The 21,288-nt window shown below is 39.3% G+C and overlaps 2 protein-coding genes across 2 annotated transcripts; one reads left to right on the plus strand and one right to left on the minus strand.

Annotated features, from left to right (window-relative positions):
- The first annotated feature begins 710 nt into the window (after positions 1-710).
- On the plus strand, positions 711-10,137 carry adra1d (adrenoceptor alpha 1D). Its single transcript, XM_085778582.1, has 2 exons — positions 711-2,252; positions 8,683-10,137. Exons 1-2 carry the CDS (start codon positions 1,292-1,294, stop codon positions 9,231-9,233), a joined length of 1,512 nt encoding a protein of 503 aa, XP_085634708.1. The 5' UTR covers positions 711-1,291; the 3' UTR covers positions 9,234-10,137.
- Positions 10,138-15,189: 5,052 nt separating this feature from the next.
- On the minus strand, positions 15,190-16,266 carry LOC146991779 (5-hydroxytryptamine receptor 4). The gene has a single exon (XM_085792003.1). The coding sequence runs from the start codon at positions 16,264-16,266 to the stop codon at positions 15,190-15,192; it is 1,077 nt and encodes a 358-aa protein (XP_085648129.1).
- Positions 16,267-21,288: the final 5,022 nt, after the last annotated feature.

Consider the following 21,288-nt stretch of genomic DNA (forward strand, 5'->3'; position numbering starts at 1 on the left):
ATGAGCCATCACAAGAAGCTCTTTGTGACAGTTTCAGAGCAAGCTCAGGTATCATGGACCGTCAGGTTCTGCAAAGTCCTCCATGTCCACAACAGCTCCAAAGAGGACATATCAAATACTAAGATGAAAAGTCATGTCGTGAATTTTTACTAAAATTGTAGAGCTGATGCAATAATTACATTCAAAGAAAATGCAAAACAGAAGTATCTTGACCAGTGGTCTCAGACTTTTAGACTCCATTTGAATCATAAAGTTGTTAGAATAAAAAAGAGAGAGATGGAGCATAGTGTCACAACAAGCTGGACAAAGTGGTAATTTAGCATCCTGGGCTGATGTTTTCCCATGCATGGTTTGTTTGTCCGCTGTATGACTCTGCCTCCTGACCTGTCCTCTCCTCCAGGCTCCCTGGTGGTTTGTGCAGGCCTGTCCTTCTACTTAAACTATGCACACAGGCCTGGGGCTGGCAGCTGCAGTGTCATTGGAAACTTCACAGCTTTGCCTGAAGGCAGAGTCTCTCACTCAAGTGGTCAGTGCTGGCTTGTTGGTGCCTGGTGGCAGTTGAGATGATCTGATAGATTATGTCTGTCTTATCTGTGTAGGAGAGGTCGTTTCAGTGGGGGGGAGGTTCTCTTCTCCCCCTCCCCCCTTCTTTCTTTGACTTTACTTTTAGGTATTGTATGACTATAAGACATGCATACATACACCGTGAATAGAAAAGGGTTTGACATTTACCACCTTTTATTAAAAAAAAAAAAAAGTAGGATGAAGATTAAAAGTGTCAGCGGTCTTAATTAGTCCCTCTTAAAAACTCATGTCAAGGTTTAAAGAGACGCTCTCTTGTGGAGACTGTGAACGCAACAGAAAATGTGTGATGTGTGGGTGGAGCTGTGGGTTCAGACCTGCTCTACCAAGCTCTGACTGTGATCAGGGAGTTGTTTCAAGGGATGCCACCAGTGGAAAACCGTTGCGTGGAAGAGATGCGCTGAAATGGACCTAAATGTTGTTAGAATTTTTCTTCTTCGTTTATTATTGCATATAAAAATGCGCATACTTTCTCCAGCGTCTCCTCCTCAATTGAGTGAACTGCAGGCTTCTGTTTTTACACGTATCACTCTCCTCATCATACATGCATATGCCTGAAGGTAAATGGACTTTTTTGTAGACGCTTCAGTTGTGGCACATAATGACTGCGAGGACGCACGTAAATTGCCCAGCTGGCGACAGAGACTGAAGACTGCGCCTTGCTCTCTGTAGTAAACTTACTCTAAAGTCCTATTTATGGCGTTTTAAAATGTCAGACTCTGACTTGAGGAACGAAAGCAGCTATGGGATCTATTTTACAGAGGCTTTCAATGGATCCGTTCTGGAGCGAATATTTCAAAACGACAGCATCTTGACATGTAGGAACTTCACACTGGACCCGCAGGTTGTCGGGGTCGGGATCTTTCTCTCCGTTTTTATCTTGGTTGCCATCGTTGGGAACATTTTAGTAATCCTGTCTGTAGTGTGCAATAAACATTTGCAGACTGTTACAAACTTCTTTATTGTCAACTTAGCCATGGCAGACCTGCTGCTGAGCATTATTGTGCTGCCCTTCTCTGCATCCTTAGAGGTTCTGGGATGCTGGGTGTTTGGCCGGGTGTTCTGTAACATCTGGGCAGCGGTGGATGTGCTCTGCTGCACCGCATCCATCCTCAGCCTCTGTATCATTTCCATCGACCGATACATAGGGGTGAAATATTGCCTTAAATACCCCAGCATTATGACAGAAAGGAAGGCGGTGGTTATTTTAATCCTGGTGTGGGTATCATCCACAATCATCTCTGTGGGACCGCTCCTGGGGTGGAAGGAACCGCCGCCGGTGGACGAAAGCGTGTGCAGGATCACGGAGGAGCCGGGATACGCGCTCTTCTCCTCGCTCTTCTCTTTCTACCTCCCGCTAATGGTCATCCTCTTCATGTATTTTAGAGTGTATGTGGTGGCCCGCAGGACTACTAAGAGCCTGGAAGCGGGCGTCAAGCGAGAGAGAAACAAGTCGATGGAAGTGGTTCTCCGGATACACTGTCGCAGCGTGTTGGAGGACGCGCGTCCGGCCAGCAGCTCCAAGAGCAACAAGAACCACCCGTTCCGAAGTTCGCTCTCTGTGCGGCTGATGAAGTTCTCCAGAGAGAAAAAGGCGGCCAAAACCCTCGCCGTCGTTGTGGGGATGTTTATCCTCTGCTGGCTGCCCTTTTTCTTCTTTCTATCCATGGGTATGTCTTATAACTTTACATTTTTCTCTCTTAAAGCTTCAGTGCGTCTCCCTAGATGCACCGAGGGTCATCACTCTTTCATGTCATCCCAGTCAAATTTTGTTTTTCTCAACAACATCAAACAAACTCTTAAATATTCTACCATCTTAAATGCATTCACTGGCAGTCTGGAGTTTATGAATCACTCCGTGACTGATAGCACCTTATATGGTGGGTGCTAAATCATCCGCAATAAAATTAGATATTTTCTAACTGATTTATGTTCAGTGTGAATTATTAATAACTGTGCTTCACTTTGGTTGATTAAACTTTTCCAGACAGCTCCCCAAGAGAACTGGGTAAATTTCTATAAAAATAGCCTTGGTGGCTACAGGAGCAGACCACTATTACACTAAACATACTAAAAAGATACAATATCCATTATTATCCATTAAAAGAAAAAGAAAAAAAAGCCTTCACAGAAACATTTGGGCATAACAGGAAACATGAAAAAAAAAAACATGGTCTGCCGGATTTCATTTGCTGTTTATTTTGGATTCTATGCCAGGAAAGGGTGAAAATCAAGATTGTTATAATGTTATGCTCAGGAAGGGCCAAATCTACGATGTGACCATTACTGTGGTTTCTTTCATGTCTCTAATTTTTCTGAGAGCTCTGAGGACTGGCTGATATACACATTTTTTTAAAGAGCAGTCATAGTAAACTGACATTCTTCAGTAATGAGCACTCAAACTAAATGCTCCCAGTACCTTACAAAGCATCACAGCTGTCTTAGCCTTACACACTAATACGACTCTGAAAGGAGTTTGTTGTACCTGGGTCACATTTATAGCAGGGAAAGGGAAAGACCACAGCAAAATAAAAAAATAAATAAATCATCAAATGGCACAGGAAATCCTGCAAAAACAAAGCCATTTGCTCTCAGTAGGAATAACAAGGTATTGAAATGATCTGCAAGATATAACAAGAGGGAAGACATTATTCTCTAATCAAGGCACATGGTTGAAAAGCCCCTTCAGTGTAAATGACCGAGGCAGGTTTCTGTGGCCACACATAAATCAAACAGAAAAATACTGCATGTAAGCTGCACTTAACAAAAATAGCAGGCACAGAGAGACACACACTAATGGCAGCCTCATGAATTTTAATTTTGCATTTGTTTGAAGTAATCGATTATAAAAATCCATCATGAATAAATGGCCAGTATCTTATCAGGTATAGCACCCACAGCACACTCACTCTTGCCGCCCCCTCTAAATTTTTCAGAATCAAATTATTAGAGAAAAAACCTGCAGGGGGAGAGAGGGTGCAAGAAATGAAATGGGTGCTGCTAATGAATTCACTCTCTCAATGGGGGTTAAAAGGGCAAGTTTAATTTTATCTGTATACAAAAATCTAAGATAGATGAAGACTTCCCATCCTCATCTGACTTGAGACAAGTGAAGACATGAATGAGTTTTTACATTTATGATCTAAACATGTATTCATATGTTCTTCCATAATTATACATTGAGACTATTCTGCATAAAAGTTTCAAGTTGATTATAACAAACAATCATTTCAAGTTGATTATAACAAACAATCTCCAATCATATAGATTGTCATCTGCATTTTTAAATTACCTATATTAACTGGAGTTTGTGATCACGTTATACAGCTGCTCCTGGGAAACATCAACCAAGATGTCAAGGCTGAGACCATTATTCATAATGTGGCACTGTTCTGAAACATCTGTATTCAAAAGGGGGGGCTCAGCCAAAACGAACCATTATCTTATGTTCTGTCATAAATTGTTCTTTTGCGCTAATGATTCTCGGTATGGTAGAGGACTCTAATTTGAATGACAGAGGAAGTAAGGCCGTCAAGAACATCGTTGTCATCTGTGATTGTTAAAGTGTAATAAAACTTTTACAGGGGTTTAAGCTCCTCAATGGAAAACATCTGTCCTGTTGCTTCCCTTCAGATATGCTGTTCTCCAATTTGATCCTGAACATTTTAAGTCCCTGGTGGAAGTAGTTTAAACACGAAGTCCCTGCAGGGATCAGTAAAGTATTACAGTGTTGTTTTCATGCATTCATGGGGGAGTCATTGTTTGTTTACTAAATGACGGATCCATGAGTGTAGAGCAGCCACAACCCAAAGGTCCAAACCCCACTTAGCCACACCAAATGAACTGATGTTGGGGGTTTCTATAAAGGCATCATTAATGAGTAACCTTTTGCAAAGGAAGACCCTTTGAAAGGCAGACATGTACTTTTACCAACTCCTATGGCACTCAGGCACCTTTTACTCTGATGATGCAATCAGAAACTCTAGGGAGAGTGCCCTAACACCATTTGCTTATATTAGTGCACTAGACTCCTACTGTTTCTTCTACTGCCAGAAAGTGATGGAATAAAGGCAGAGAGCCTTAGAAAGCTACTTTGAATGCCATCTCTCTCCTAGTATAATGGATAAAATATTAAGCAAAACCTATTGCACAGGGAATGAATTAGAACACAGTGTCATCGGATGTGCGATGTTCATTATTGCGATGACGATATGATTTGTGATAAATGAGCAAAAAAAGTGTGCATATTAACGATACATGAGTCTCCCTGCTAATAGGTACCCTGAAACACTGAACAGAATAAATGAAAAATATATGTTTAGCATACTTTTATTGAGCAAACTGCACATGAATAATCATTATACAAGTAGTTCCGACCAAGCAATCTGATTGGTCAACAAGACATTTAGAACGTGCTCAAATCAGCATGACAGCACGCCTAACTCATCGCTAAACATATTACTCCGCCATGTCATGTTGTTTTATCCATCTCCATGGTAACCATCCATGGATTCTTATTTTTATTATTTTAGAAATGTTATGTTACTCGTGAAAATAAATCACAAACTAAATCAAACTCCTGTAGAGGGCTCCTTTCAGATGCCAAACTCAAGTTTTAGAACAATTAAAGCAGAAGTAAGCCGTCGTTTTTTTAAGCGGTCCGGTCGTTTTGGCTAACTTCCTGTTAGCCGATGGAGTTAGCAGTCCCCGCCCTCGTCCCTACGTCACCACATTCACGCACATCCCTTGGCTGCACACACAGAGAGGACTGCCCCTTTATGCCGTTCTCTCTCCTCATTGGATAAAGGTTGTAGGATACAAGGAAAGTTTTCTCCTCGGCTTACAGCAGAGCAGAGTGACTGACAGACCCGTGTTTCAGACCAAACACTCTATGTAAGTGATTCCCGTCGGAAGATATAACTATTTAACACAAACATTCCGCTTACTTCTGCTTTATATAACCATTTTTTGCTGTAAACTGCCCCGTTTTAGCCGAGAGGCTGTTCCCTTCCGTATGTGTACAGTCAGAGAGATACTAGTTGTAAGTGCGGTGAAAATGAAATATGGCCTGGAGCTGAATATTTTGTTGGATAAAACGGAAGATAACTCTTCTCTCTCTCTCTCTTTGCGACTTTTGAGCTTTGGAGTAATCTAAATGTTTGGCTTTCCCCCAGCTGTGTCGGCGACGCGGTATTGATTTAGTTCGGGAAAATCAGAGACCGTGATAAAACATTAACGTCAGCTCAGAGTTCACTCATCTGGGACTAGAAAATCCTTTGTTGCTAGGTCGTTACTAAGGGTTGGATTATTGGCTGTAGAGGTAAACTAGGTTCAATTACACATAGGAGTCTACTGACGTGACTGATTGTGTTTCAGGTATTAGTCGGACCCCATGTATTCCCATGGAAACAGGAAGCACACCTGCAAAAACCTTTCAAATTTGAGAGCAAATTGTCTATTTTGTTGGCAATAGTTGTATAATCGCAATATTAGGCTACCCTCGAGGGTAGCCCTGACCGCATCACTGTCGTGCTCAAATGACGTTAAAGCACACCCTCCCGGGTAATATTGCTTGAATCAATTAAACAGAATGTTTGTAAATACAGTGTCATGCGATCAGTATGTTTACAGGTACTGTAGAATAAACGTCAAGCCTCAGAGTTGATATTCCTTTGTTGACGAAAAACGGGAGCTTCAGACGACCTGTAAACATAGTGAGCCGTCAACTTGCTCGCGCGAGACTTTGTATTACTGCGACATTTACAAACTTGTCTGCTTTCTTGAACTAAACAAACCCTTCAGTGCATGTTTGAATAGCTATCTGACATTGTAAATAGCCTAAACAGCCTAGGATCCGTCCGCTCCCATTATACGCTGCTGTGGCGATGCGGGAACAGACAGAACTACTGCATAACAGGAGCAATTAAAAAGACAATCTTCAGATTCATTCTTTTAGACCTACAATATTAGTAAACTATAGGCCAAGGTTGAATTTTCCTGGAATTATCCTTTAAATATGTTGTACTCAACTCTACAATTTACTTGTAGTGCAATGCTTGTTTAACAAGGACTCAAAGTTTTCCTACTTGTAAGTCTTGTAATATTATATATTTTTACTATTGTTCACAAATACAATTAAAAAACAAAACAGAACCAAAACTGATCATAATACTAGCATATTATTCCTCTTAGAAATCACACCAGGAAGCCATAGCTGCACGGGATAACATTTTCCTTAATTTGTATGAACATTAGCAAAGTAGTCATACTGTCATGGTCCCAGACATTCTCAATGCCATGCAATAATTGCATAAAAATACAGTAGACTATGTGTTTTAGAATTTGTTTTAAATCAGTTTAACCCATTTTAAAACTTGAACCAGAGTTGTGGTTGAGAGCCATAGAGTGAATGGGGAAGTTGGAAAGGATAGGCAGACCAGATCATTGTGTGTTTTGGACTTTTAATGTAATCTGTTAATAACATAATAAAAGTAAACTATATCATATATCGTCTGGTTGTATAATTTATGGTAATACTAGTAACCCTAAGGCTAATATGATCGTTACAATATGTCATGATGAATAAGGCTTATGAATGCATACAATAACTCAGGTATTCACTGGACCACCATCCTCGGTGGCCTCAAGTTGAGGTTGAGCTGTTTCAAATGTTGACCTTCACACAGAACATGAAATGTCAGGGAGATAATACCATAAGCTCTGTAACTGCGGACTGATCAGGATTCTGTCGGCTCACACAAAAGAGCCATCATTACCCCAAACTCTTCCAACAGCCTTCAGTGTGTATTCAAAGCAATCATCTGTTGCTTGACGTTATGATTTGTGTTGGGGTATGAGCTGGTGTGAATATAAAAAGATACATCCTCAGAGGGGATTAGAGATGCCAATCATCATGCAGACACCAGACTTAAAAGATAGTCTTATCTTCAAGGCAATGTAACAAAAAAAATGAGGAAGAAAAAAAAATTACCTGTTGTCATGGTGTTGCAGTTGTGCGTCAGAATGATGAATCATCTGTTGTCTGCCTTTAAGGTGATGTCACTTCAGTGTGAAGAATCAATGGGAAACATAATTTCCTTTAATCACTTTATTCACCTTAATCTTTAAAGATTCAGAGTCAGGACAGCTTTACAGATGAGTCTTTTTACAGAAATGAAAGCAAAGTCACAGACATGTAGCAGCTGCTATATACTGTACAAGCTAAGGAAAACATTACAAGAAAAAGAGGGCTCTGTTTCACTTTTCAGGTTACATTCTCAAGTAAATGTTAGGCCTCATATTTTGCATTTGTTAGTGCACAGTTTGGTAGCTGATGTCAAAACGGCATGAATCCATTACTACACTGAAAACACATACAAGCCACTTTTGGTTCCAAGCAGTGCAGACTTGACATTAGCACTGTGAAATGTTGCCTCTCTGTGTCCAGGGTCAGTGCTGTGTTAGATCCAAACCAGGGAAGACAAGAACAACTTGTAAGAAACAGAAAAGCAACACTCTATGAATAATAGCATATCATACCAAAATTGCCATTGCAAGTATAAAGATATGAGCAAAGCAATGACATCCTGGGTTATTGACATACTGTACAGGCAGAAGTTTTCATAAAAAAAGAAAAAAGAAAACAAAACGTTTTGACTATTTATGTTGTGGGGATTTAGGGTTACCCCAACTAGCATAATGGAATATTTCAGGGTATACAAAGAAAGACAGCAAAAACAGGGTTGGTATAAACCTGTGCATAAGGAAAGTATTACATATGCAATCTTAAGACTAATCATGAACCAGAACACAAGATATCTCATACACCTTGAACCTAACACCTTGTAGGACAACTAATGTATCCTCCCAGAAAAAGCATACATCAGGGGGAAATTTAAATTGCCTTTACATTGTTAGCAGCCAGGTCAAACCAAGAAATCAAACATTTCGCATTAAAAAAAAAAAAAGTTTCATCACCACATAATCTATTTAAGCAAAGACAGAAAAGAAAAAGGACTTTAATGTAACATTGATAGCAGTATTGGTATTGTGCATATACTATACATTTGGCTAACTCACAAATCTTACCCTCCTCTCCAGGTTCCTTCTTCCCAGCACTGAAGCCATCTGAGACTGTGTTCAAAGTGGTCTTTTGGCTGGGCTACTTCAACAGCTGCATTAACCCCATGATCTACCCGTGCTCCAGCAAGGAGTTCCAAAGGGCTTTCACTCGGCTCCTCAGGTGCCAGTGTCACCAGAGACAGAGGGTCCTGCGTCGCTTCTACGACCAGAGGTGGCGGACGGCTGTCAGAGGAAAAACAAGGGACCAGAGAGCAGACTATAAGCCTGGCTACACTGTGCATGAATCCTATGGCAGCTCTTTGTTACACAAGGGGAAAGGGCACTCACTAGGTTTCAAGAGATGGAGTCTGTTTCCACCCCTGCAAAAGTCCTCTGTCCAGCTCAAGAAGAAAGTGAACAATCTGTCAAATAAAATTAAGGGAGGGACAGGAAAAGGTACCACACCCGCAGTGGGCCGGATTGAGATAGTGGACACTGTCTCCATGGGGATTTACAACTCCTGTGAGCAGCACAGCTTCCAGTTCTATGATCTGGCAGATTGCTATGGCCTGAAAGAGACTGACATTTAGAGGGTCATCACAGAATCTTTTATTTATTTTCCAACGGCCATAATGGACCGACATGCAAGAAAAACTTAGATAGGGCATAATTGTTGATTAAAGCTGTGGACTGAGAGTGATGGCTTGACCCCAGCATAAACAGGACCCTTTTTTTTTCTATCTCTTGACCATCATGTTTATTTGGATGGAAATTCTTGTGGACTGCTTAAGGTCACATATTGGAAGTGCCAACTCCTCAGACTTAATTTTTCTGCTGTCACTTGGAGCTTTGTGCATAGACAACAGTCCACAGCTGACTGAATGCACTTTTGGTAAGACTTTAACATAAACCAGTGTCATTATTGCTATTTTCGTGTGTTTTTAGTATTAGCCAGCTGACACTGTGTGATGACCACTGAATGGTGAGTGCTTTGTTTGATGTCCAGTTGATTTGAGAAAAAAACCTCACTATTACATATATTTTAATATCTAACAGTAAAAAGTTAGAGTCATAAGTGCAATTTTCCATGTTAAATGAATTATGATATTTCATGTGCCATTTTTCTGTACTGACGAGGCATTGTAAAAGATAAGAGGCCAGCTGAGAATAGAATAGAGATAGTGCACAGTATTTATTTTCAAAGTTGGATATGTTCACCTGGCATTGATATGAACACTCCTTTGAATGAACAACCATAATAACTGATCAAAGGTATTGTAAAGAGTACGGCCGAGGCCTGCTCTATGTGAACAGTGCCCCAAGATAACTGAATGAATTGTTGCTGAATAAAATGGACTTGACTTGTGTTGACATGAGTCTGCTTGGCCCTAACTGTAATTTGCTCTGCCAAGAGAATGCTAATGTGAAATTATGCTTTTTTTTTGTATTTTCTAATGTTATGTTTATGTCAAATTAAAAGTGAACGAAAAGGAACATGTTGCATCTACCTCTGATTTTCAGTTGAATAACAGAAAAACACTCTCATAGTTTGACCCATGAATTAAAAAGAAATATTTGCTCTTTTCAACAGATAATGTTGTTTTGGTTGTTTTATCTTCCTCACTTTTTTTTCACCTGTGTGACAAATTGAGGCTGTTGGGAAGCAAAATGGTTTCTTTTTAGATAAAATACCAACAGAGTTAAAGGAAACTATCACTATTTCAGTCTGTCAGCTGAGTGATGAGAATCTGTTGATTGAGACTGCTATACAAAATGAAGAATATAATTATTTAAAGTCGCACACACACACACACACACACACACACACACACGCACGCACACACACACACACACACACACACACACACACACACACACGGAAGAAACCCAAAGGAATGAAGAGAAAATGAGTGACAGACACTATCAAGACAAGCAAACCTCAATGAATCCCTGCTATTAGCTTCATTCTACCACAATCATCCCACATACTGTAATCTTTATTTTTTGTATTTGTAATATATATTTTACATTTATGGCAGGGTAAAACATTTCAATAAAGAGAGAGAAGGGGTTGACAAAAAAAAACATGGTCCTTATCTTGCACTAAAACATCAAAGCAAATATGTATTGTCAGCACATGGGCTACAGAGTCAAAATCCAGATATGATACACACAGCTTAGCTATCATTGTTCACACGCTGTTTGTTGTGGTCTTCAACAAATTTGAACCATTTATTTTCACTCTGTCCCAAAACAAAAAAGAAATGACATGACTCAACATTGTAACCACTCAACTTGCACACAGCTGTCGTCTAGTTCTTGACTACCTTGAGTAAGGCTAATTGTCTATGCTTTCTGTGTACTGGGAGTGTTTTGCAGGTTACTTGGTATTCCAGAAACTCTTTCCAATCTCATTGCTCACTTTACAACAATGTAAAACCACACACTGAGTCATGTCAATTGACAGCAGATGTGATTGTTTGTTACCACGGAAACATAGCCCCTTGTTGAGTCTGAGATAACCTGCTAGATTGACTTTTTGTATAACTAGTACAACTCACCACACTGCTGACTAATTAAAGAAATAGAAATAACTACAAGAGCACAGTGAATCCAGTTAAGTAGAGAGAGAAAGACAGAGAGAGAGAGAGAGAGAGAGAGAGAAGGATCTGAGATCTGTTAAAGACTTATAAACTTAATCCAGGAAGTATCACCACAGAGATGGATGAAATATTTAGGAAAAACTGAACTTGATACCAATATAATGCATTATGAATGGCTGTTTTACATGAGCAAGATAAAAAAAGAAGCAGATTAACTGCTAAAAACACACAAAAAGTACATATTTTATTTTACATTGTGTATTTCCACATCAGCAGAGCAGCAGAAAAGAAAGAAAAGTTACAGTTCTCAACTCATCACAGGCTGTCATGTTCTGTGTTCCAGGAACTACATGACAAAAGGTGGAGACTACACATGGCTTGGAGTTTTTAACAAAAATAATTTATTAACGAATTCAAGAAAATGCTGTCCGTAATCAGGATGTACAGTAGTGTGGCATGGGTGCCTGTATGTGTTAGGATTGAGACTGTTTGTATGTATGTATGAATGTGTGTGAAAAAGCCTAAACCCAAACCAACACCAACAACTAAACAAAGAAACAAAGGCCCCAAAACCCCCCACAGGTTGTGCTGGAGGTCCAACCCGGCCGGAGTGCAGAGAGAGAGAGGCTTCCCAGAGTCGAGCATTTCTGCTCTGGCCTGGTGGCCACACCCAGTCAGGTGCCAGCTATCAAGCCTGATGAGCTGGCTGCAGGCCTGGAAACTCCTCCAGCCATCACAAGGCTAAGATTTAGTTTGAAGAACTAGCACTGTCTTGACGTCAGACAACTCTGAAATGGCAGCAAATAATTTATTGAGCATAAGCATGGCAAACTGAAGCACAGCATAGGTATCCTTGAGCATGGCTGCAGCAGGTTTGGCGTCAGGCTCTGTCTCAGTAATCGTTCCCTGAATGATCTACTTTGCCAGACATTACAGGGAATTAAGAAAAACCCCCGCAGGGGATCTAGAGACAGAGCCCACAGGTGGATGCTGGGGAGGAGGTGGGTTTGCAAAACCCCATAGGCAGCAGCAGCGGAGAATAGCAGCAGCGGCAGCATAGCCAGGGATGAGCAGGTAAACTGGGGGGTTTAAATAACCCGCCCTACTTGAATGAGGGAACATGTGATTGATCAGCTGGTCAGGATGGGCGCGCGGCTTGGGTTGGCTGCCTGAACTAGCTTCGCAGGCTTCGCACCATTATTGAACATTTTTTTGTGTAGATTTCATGAGCATGGTCAAAACACAACTTCATTACATAGTTTTATTTACACCCTTTAGTCTTTATCAAGTAGGCTATGTGTTTAGAAAAATAACACTGCCATATACACAAATTCGGCGAAATAACCATTAGTGGAGCAGCCGCCATTACTGCGGTGACAGCTCCCAGTCAGGCAGGATGGGTTCTGTGCGCGAAGCGGGCATTTGAATGCATCTTTCCTGCTAATCGCTCAAACAAATGATTAATTCCTAAATTAATATCGGTATTCATATAAGATACCTTAATCAGTTACTGGGGGGCACTAAACATCACAAATGCAGCCTATTTATGATGCTGTCATAGAGAATCAGTTTACTATGACTGACACATGTCACCGCAGCAATGGGGCCGCCGCAAGATGGCGGCATACACAAATCGCTCGCCGAATTCGTGTATAGACATTGACGGAACACATTAATTGGAGAAGGTTGTACAAGAGAATAAGCCAACCAACTTATCTCACTGCTAGTAGTGACTTTTTATTGATTATATTTATTTTATTTTTTAAATTTCCCAATGTCCATTAGCACATACATTTTATTGAAAATATAAATGACATTTAATTTAAGTGAAGTGTGATTAGTTTTAAAAGTAATCTCATGAACATGTCATTTTAGGGCTGTGGAATGCTTTGAACAAATTCAGTTTGTGTATAATCATAATATGTAAGGTAAATACAATAGTGAATAAATCATATTTTTAGTCCTATATAGTCCCATACTCTGTTTTCCAAGCATACAACATAGTGACAGTATCAGCAACTCACTAACAGACGCCAAAACATCAACTTTAACTTTAATTACTGAGGCTTTGCCAGAACTACAAGTTGCTTGATACCTCTGTGAAGATACAGTTACAGTGCAGATGAATGAGAATATTCACAGGCTTACAGTGCAGAGTGTAAATTATAATAAGGGCATCAACTACTTCTTCAGGGTGAAAGACAATCCAGTGCAGTGCAGGCACATGCCACAGTCATAATAATAACAACAACAACAACAACAACAACAATAATAACAACAACAACAACAAAACTTAGATTTATATAGTGCCTTTCAGAACACCCAAGTACATTTGTACTTGGGTGTATGTGTACTTAATTACTTTCCATCAATTTCCTAATGGAAATATTTAGAATCCAGCGCATCTGTACTTTAACATTTTTCTATTACCCATCAAAATAAAAGGTAATGAGTGAAAGGGGGGCAATGAGAGGGTAAATAACTAAACCACAGCCACCCAAGACTATTAAAACAAGAAAAAATACACTCAATATTAATGTGTAAATAATGTCTCTCTACAACAATTAAGCCTCTGTTGTCTCACTGCGCATGATCAATCAATCAATCAAGCAAAAAACTTTATTTATCCCCAAGGGGCAATTAAAAGCAGCATGTAGAGCAGCAAGCTTAAGTTAAAAAAACAAAAACAAGAAAATGAATATTAAATAATAAATTAATAAATAGTCTCTAGACATATAGTGTACGTCAGTTGAAATGGAAAGGGGTGAGGGTTGTGGATATGTGTGTGTGCTAATGTGTGTTCATGAGTTCAGAGTTCAGAGTTGAAGAGGCTGTAACATGCTTCATCAGGGGGGTCAGACTCTCCCAACGCCCTTCATGCTGTAGGTTGTGTTGCATTAAATTGGTGTTGAATTGCCCTTGTGTAAAATAACAAATCAACAAAAGAAATGTAAACAGAAATATTTCTACACAACCTGAATAAAACAAACAAACAAAACATAATCAGAAGGATAATACTTCCAAACTCACATTTATAGCCAGACAATAACAAAAAGTTAAGTTTCATCAATAACATTTGTGAATATGATTAAAACAGGGCTGTGTTTTAATCTTGATCTGTATGTCATGTCTTTTTATGTCATGGTTGAACTCACAATGTACAGGTTATATGTTCAGAAAAGAGAGTTTCAACTACTACCTGTGATGGAGACACCAAAACTCTCAATTTATGTCACCTCTTATAAATCAGCCTAGAAATGTCACTTTTCTTTTTTGCAAATTGTTTTCATTTATATAAAATCTGTTTGTGGTTAAGGTATGGTTCAACCCTCCTCCTCACTCATAGAAAATAATTTTTAGCAGTTTCCCAGCCTTGTAAAGTAGTTACATACACAAGTGGCAATCATTTGAATTTCCGTAGCCATAAATATATGGGATACATGTATAGGCTAATTACTTCCACTTCACAACTACTTTCTGGTGTGACTTTCATCTAATATTACAAGCACATTTTCTACTTTGCGCTACTGTTCTTTCCAAGCCATAGTACGACATGGAAATCATCCAAAACTTATTCACTTGACAATGCTAAGACTGGAAAAAAGCCCTTATGGCACAGCCTATTTAGATCCTTCTGTTACAAAATCAAACCAGGTGATGTAAAAAAGCACGCTATAAGTAAAGGGGTGATTTAATATTGTAGTTAAAGTAAGGGTTGAGAATGGTTGCAGTCTCACCTCACAAATATTTCTCATATAAATTTTTCATAATTTGTTCATATTTCGCCTAGCTGTTAATAGAAATTCTGGTTGTAGCACACTGAACTTTGCCTTTGATTCCCCAAAATCTATAGCCCTTAGTTATTTTACTCACAATACATTGCAATACAATTATACAATTATCTTTTTATGCCTCAACAAAAAATTTAGATATCATTTGAATTTTATGGTTGATCTGCACGTTCATTTGCATCTTTCCTTGTGTGTGATAGCTCCATCCCAGGGGAGGATCCAGGCAGGCACACCCTGCAGCCAATGAACATAAGGAATGCCCTACGAAAGGAAGAGTTGAAGAAACCATACAGGAAAGGATTTAGAGATGAGTTGATATAGCCTAGCCACAGAAATATATCCCAGACCACCACCTCTGTGCTGTATTCAATAAATGGGTCCACAATGTTGACTGTAAAGAAAGGCATCCAGAAGATTAGGAATACCCCCATAATAATACCCAATGTTTTTGCTGCCTTTCTCTCCCTCCTCATAGTGTTTCGGTGTCTTTGCTTCTTGCTTGAGTCTTTCCCCACCCCAGCTGCCATCTGGCTTTCCATGGCGCTGATCTGTCTGGCTTGCCGTTTGGCAGCTTTGAAAATCTTCCAGTAGGCTATTAGCATGATAGCCATTGGCAAGTAGAAAGCTACCATGGAGGCCATGACAGCATAAATGCGATTGACCAAGAACACGCATACATCCTTAGGGAGCAAGATGTCCACACCAGCGATATGAAGATCTAGCATTATTGGGCCAAAGGAGATGAGCATGGGGACAGCCCAACATACAACAATGAGGAGAGCTACTCGACTGCGAGACATCTTTAAAGAGTAAACTAGTGGGTTGCAGACAGCATAGTAACGGTCAAAGGCAATGCAGCTGAGATGGAAGATGGAGGCAGTGCATAGCATCACATCAAGGCTCGAGTGAAGCTGACAAAAAAGGGCACCAAAGTACCAGCATCCCTCCACAGTACGAATCATACTATAAGGCATTACTACCAGTCCAACAAGGCAGTCAGCTACTGCCAAGGACATGACGAAGGAGTTTGTGGGTGATTGCAACTGCTTAAAGTAGGCAATGGACAAGACCACAAGGAAATTTCCCACCACTGTGCAAGCAATGCCAACAGAGAGGAAGGTGTACAGGGAAATTCGAGAGACCTGGTTCCTCAGTGTGGTGCATGACTGAAGTTCAGTCTGAAGAGACGTGTTAGCATCGCCAAGCAGTTCCAAGCTGTTGTTATCCATGGTAAAATCAAACCTGTCAAAACACACAGATACAGCTGTAAGAAATTAACGTTTTCGTTTGACATTGCAGTTAGTCAGGCATTTCAGAGCACTTGGGTTATATTCTTGTCATTATTTTGTGAACAGTGCACCTATAATCCTATTGGTTTCAGACCAAACATCCTCTCCAAATTGTCATTAATGTATTTTTGAGCTGAAATCTATGATGCACGAATCACGAAACGTATTAAATAAATGTTGTTATAGCTGCCTTTTCTAAAATGCTATCTATGATTTGGGTTGAGCAAAACCCTTTACATCGACACAGATCTTGATATTCTGATGATGAGAATGATGCATTAGTCGGTTTTGCAATATTTTTGAAGTGCCAAATAGAAGCAAATAGCCTGATAAGGTGGGGGATTCTCCACATGTATCATTATCATCATTTGGAAATGGGAATTTGCAACCTGCATGTCAGTTTGTGCAAGTGAGGTTTGTAAGAATATTAGCAATTCATTTCATTTCACCAGTGTGTTTGCCTCAGGGAACAGTTATGAATTTATTAAATTTTAGTCCTCTGAATTCAAGCATTGTTTATTAAAGGATGCCACACAGCTGAACACATATGACAAATTCTAAGTGCCAGTGGTGTGAATATATGTCCCTGCTGATTTGGAACAGACTTTAATGAACACCACAGGGACTGTTCAGAGATGGTAAAGTAAAGCTGACTGAAAATGTAGGTTTTTGTTCAGGCTTGAAGACCTGTTTGGCTGACATGACACAGATCATTGTAAATAAAGTCAAGCTGAAATATATTAATGTATTTGAATGTAATTTAAACTCCCAACACACTGTATATACAGTACCCAACCAGTGATTTTTGTAAATTTGTTTCTGCATTAAAAGCCATTCATATATGAATTATTTATTCAGTTAAAACATTGAAGGTGTATTTCAATCAGCCACACTTGGAGGCACACACACACACACACGCACACACACGCACACACACACGCACGCACACACACACACACACACACACACACACACAAACACACACACTGATCACTGATACCTTTCATCGTCTAATCTGTACAAGTGCTATGTCTGCAAGAAAAACACAGTTATAATACAGTCTATTGTTTGTTTGTTTTAAGTGTCTTTTCTTTTGCCATTATCCATGTAATTCTTTTCAATGTCAATGTGGTGATTTTTACACTGCTCGCAAGCAATAATTACTGTAATATAGTATGTGCAAAAGCTTTAAAAAAATGTCTTCCTGCAAAGCTTACACTACCAACTGTAATTAAGTGTCATCAATTATATTCACTGCTTAGTGATAAAATAAATATCCTCCCCTTGGTATTGTGTCATTTGCAATGAAATGCTAAAAAAACAAAACAATATTCGTATGATGATAATATTGAAATGCTATATAAAACATCAAAGCTGTAAAATTTCTGCTTCTTCCTTTAAATTTAGAAGGTATAATACTTAATTATATGTACCTCACTAATTCTGAAAATGCTACATTTAATGTAAATTCATAAGGATTGCTGATCTTTTATTTGATTTTATACAGAGCCGCTCAGTTACTGGCTGCAAATGACTTACTCATAGATGTAAACATTTCAGACAAACAGAATCATTTAAATTTGGTCTTTATTTTAAAATGCACTAGTTCACGTGAGAGAGTACCACAAAAATTGTAAATAGTGTGACTCACCTGTAAAGAAGAGAGATGATTGTCTATCTTCATGTCTGTATCATACTGCAGGTCTGTCAACCTTGGCTCTACACGGAGACAAGAGGGATGTGAGAAGTGGGAAGTGGGCTGTAATGAACACATGCAACAATAACCACAGTAAAAAAAAAAAAAAAAAAAGAAAACAATCTGCTGCCAACTCCCCTGCTAACTCAGTTCAAATGAGTCAACAAAGGGGAACAGGGGGCTTTTATTTTGTGATTTTTTATGCTGCAGGTCTTATTGTAGGATGGTATATGAAGTTACTTTGCATTATATTACAACAGTGTGTAAAATCATGTTGAGGGAATTTGTATGTGACACCAAACAGAAGTTACAGTACATGCAAAAAATATATACAACCTGCTATGTATGGTTTGTTTTACTAAACATTTTGGATGTTAAAATAATTAAATGAAGAAAGAACAATAGGAGAAATTGTTTGACGGCAACAATTAATACTTATGATGATGAAGTAAGCATATACCAAAAATATACATTATCTGACTTCACAATGAGCTTTGCATGGGTGCAGCTCCACTTTCTACTCTACATGTGGCATGCCCCTCAAACAGCGCTCATCATCCCTTTCATGTGCTTCAGTGTGCAGTAGAGCACATCCTGTCCTACTCAGCTTGAATACCTTGGGCCCCTGCCAGTGACGGACGTATCTCATGTGTGGCGGATGTGTTCTAATTAAACATGGGGGATTTTTAATGAAGGGTGCAATAAAAGGCACATTGGCTCACTAGTGTTTTTTCAGACCAGTCATTCATATGTGTAATACAAGTGTGCTTTACAGACAGGGTAGACCGGCTGCACATCTGTTCTTTTGTTTATAAAAGAGGAGTGAGCAGAGGTTGATTTCTGTGCTTTGTTACATTTGCTAGAGGACAAATAGAGTGAATATCTTTTATGATTACACATTTCATTATTAGCAGTGTACCACCGACTGATGGTACTATGTGATCATTCAGTTTTGTTATCATTGTGGCTTAGTGGTATCATTTCTATGAATTTAAAACACTTTCACCTTGAATTTATGTTCAAATATTTAAAGAAAATTATGTCAACTTGCCATAAACACAAAAATAGGTGCATTTTTCATGACATTTTCTGGTAATGTCACTTTGATTAAAGCCCCTGTACAGACTTTTCATTTAGTGTTGATTTTGGCAGCCCCTGTGGACAAAAGCGGTGGTGTTTTGCCGGAATGAAGACTGCATTTCCCACTGTCGTGGCGTGTATATTTGTTTTGGAAACGTCGGAAAGAAGACGGGGCTTGCTTCGAAAACTTTTTTTTTTTAGCAGCTATCTGCAGCGTGCATATGGATGAGGTTATGTATCTATTCGTATCGTTTCGTCAGTGGTCTGACCTAACCATGCCTTCCAGAGGTATAGAATTAGACTACTTAGAAATAGCGTATCTTTACACTGATGGGCTCATTTGCTGTTGTAGGTAACAGAGACACATCAACAGAAACCAGAGACTTTTGCGTATCCAGTTAAAAGCTCCGTACCGGGGCTTTTTTAGCCTTTATTTAACCAGGTAAAAGACCCGTTGAGATCGAGATCTCATTTTCAAGGGCGACCTGGCCAAGAGGGCAGCAGCACACAATGCTACTACACTTTAATGTCAAGTTGTCATAATAAGGACATCCCAAACAAATTTAATGTCAAGTTGTCATGACAAAGACAACTTCTGGTCATGTCACTTTGATTAATGTCAATTTGTCATTACAAAAATCGAATGACACTTAATCACAAAAGTCATAAACATTTATGACACCGACACAATGTTTATGACACGTTCATGACTGCGTCATGTCACTGTTATGACAGTGTCATGTCACTCTTATGATGACATTTTCAAGTAAAGTGTTACCTAATGTAACCAGCAAGTTACAGCAAATTGTAGTTCAACGACATGTAGTTTAAGTCTCCCCACACTGCGCACACACACACACACACACACACACACACACAAGTCTGAATCATCCTCAAGGCAATGCAGCCCTCTTCTGGTGTTCCATTTTTATTGCATATATGCAATAAGAATGACAAGAAAAGACAATATGGCTTGGGGAATCAAGATTTCTTTAAAGCATCAATAAAACAACATTGTGATAGAGGAATCAAGAAAAGTACAGTGATATATTGAAGTTCTTTGTCTCAATTTAGGAATCTGGGAAATCTAGATTATACAAAAGTTTTCAAGACTCCTTGAATTTGAACACCCTGCATATTAAATGTAAACGGGTAATAGAGGGAGGTTTGGTTATATCTGAAGATGAAAGGTAAAATAGTTATAAATTAAAAATATACACAGATGGAGGGAGTTTGGGTAGATACACATGGAATTCTTTATTACCCCTGTTCAGAGGAGACATAAAGGTGTTGGAACAAATTGTTGGTGGATGTGTATGTAGCAGTAGGTCACGAGGAAGCAGCAGAGAGCAGAGACCAATCAGAGGAGGAACTAAGGAGATGCTGATTAATAGCAGGTGTGACTCCAGAGTAACTCTCTCCAAATCCTTTGTGTGCACTGTGGCTGTGACTGTGACTGTTGACTCTCTGCTCTGTGGTAAGATGGACTTTTGGCGTTTTTAGCATTGTTTTATTATCAGGGTAGTATTTTAATTGTTAGGGTTATGTAGGCGTGCATGCATGTACCCTGAGGTATCTGTATCTTAATGATTTTAATTGTGGGTCTGTCTGTCATTTGTTTGTAGGACTGAAACCTTGAGAGGTATGCAAAATATCAGCATTTAAACCTCATACTATATGTCCTACAAACTAAATGAACAGTGCTTTCTTTTGCTTTTAGGCACAGCACTGACTGCCGTTTATTTTAGTTTAGTATTTTATATTTTAGCCATATTGATTGTATTGTCTTTTATTATTCAAAATTTGAGTTTGCTTAGTTTTAGGATTTTAACATTCTGTCTTCTTCTGTTTCTAGTGTTGCGGTTGGTGGGGTCCTCCATTCACCGGTGTGGTTGAGATGCTGGGAGTTCACTTTAGATGGTGATATGGTTTGTGGTTGCACGTTGAATTAGTGTGGTGTTTTTATTTGAAGTGTGTTGGGTTTCTATTTCTTTTTTGATATTTGGTATACTCCCAGTGTCCTATAGGCAGTAGGTGGTTGGTCCCCCAGCCGTGATATGACTGTCTGTCTTCGTGTCCTTCATTGACTGTGTTTTTTTGAATTTTACTTATTGTAAAATAAATGGCATATGATTGACCCACACTGACCGTTGTGGCCTCCTTAATTGAAGCCCCTCTGTGCTAGA

This window comes from Trachurus japonicus, chromosome 1 (assembly GCF_045865225.1).
Source record: "Trachurus japonicus isolate A0001 chromosome 1, Traja_1.0".
Lineage (NCBI taxonomy): Eukaryota > Metazoa > Chordata > Actinopteri > Carangiformes > Carangidae > Trachurus > Trachurus japonicus.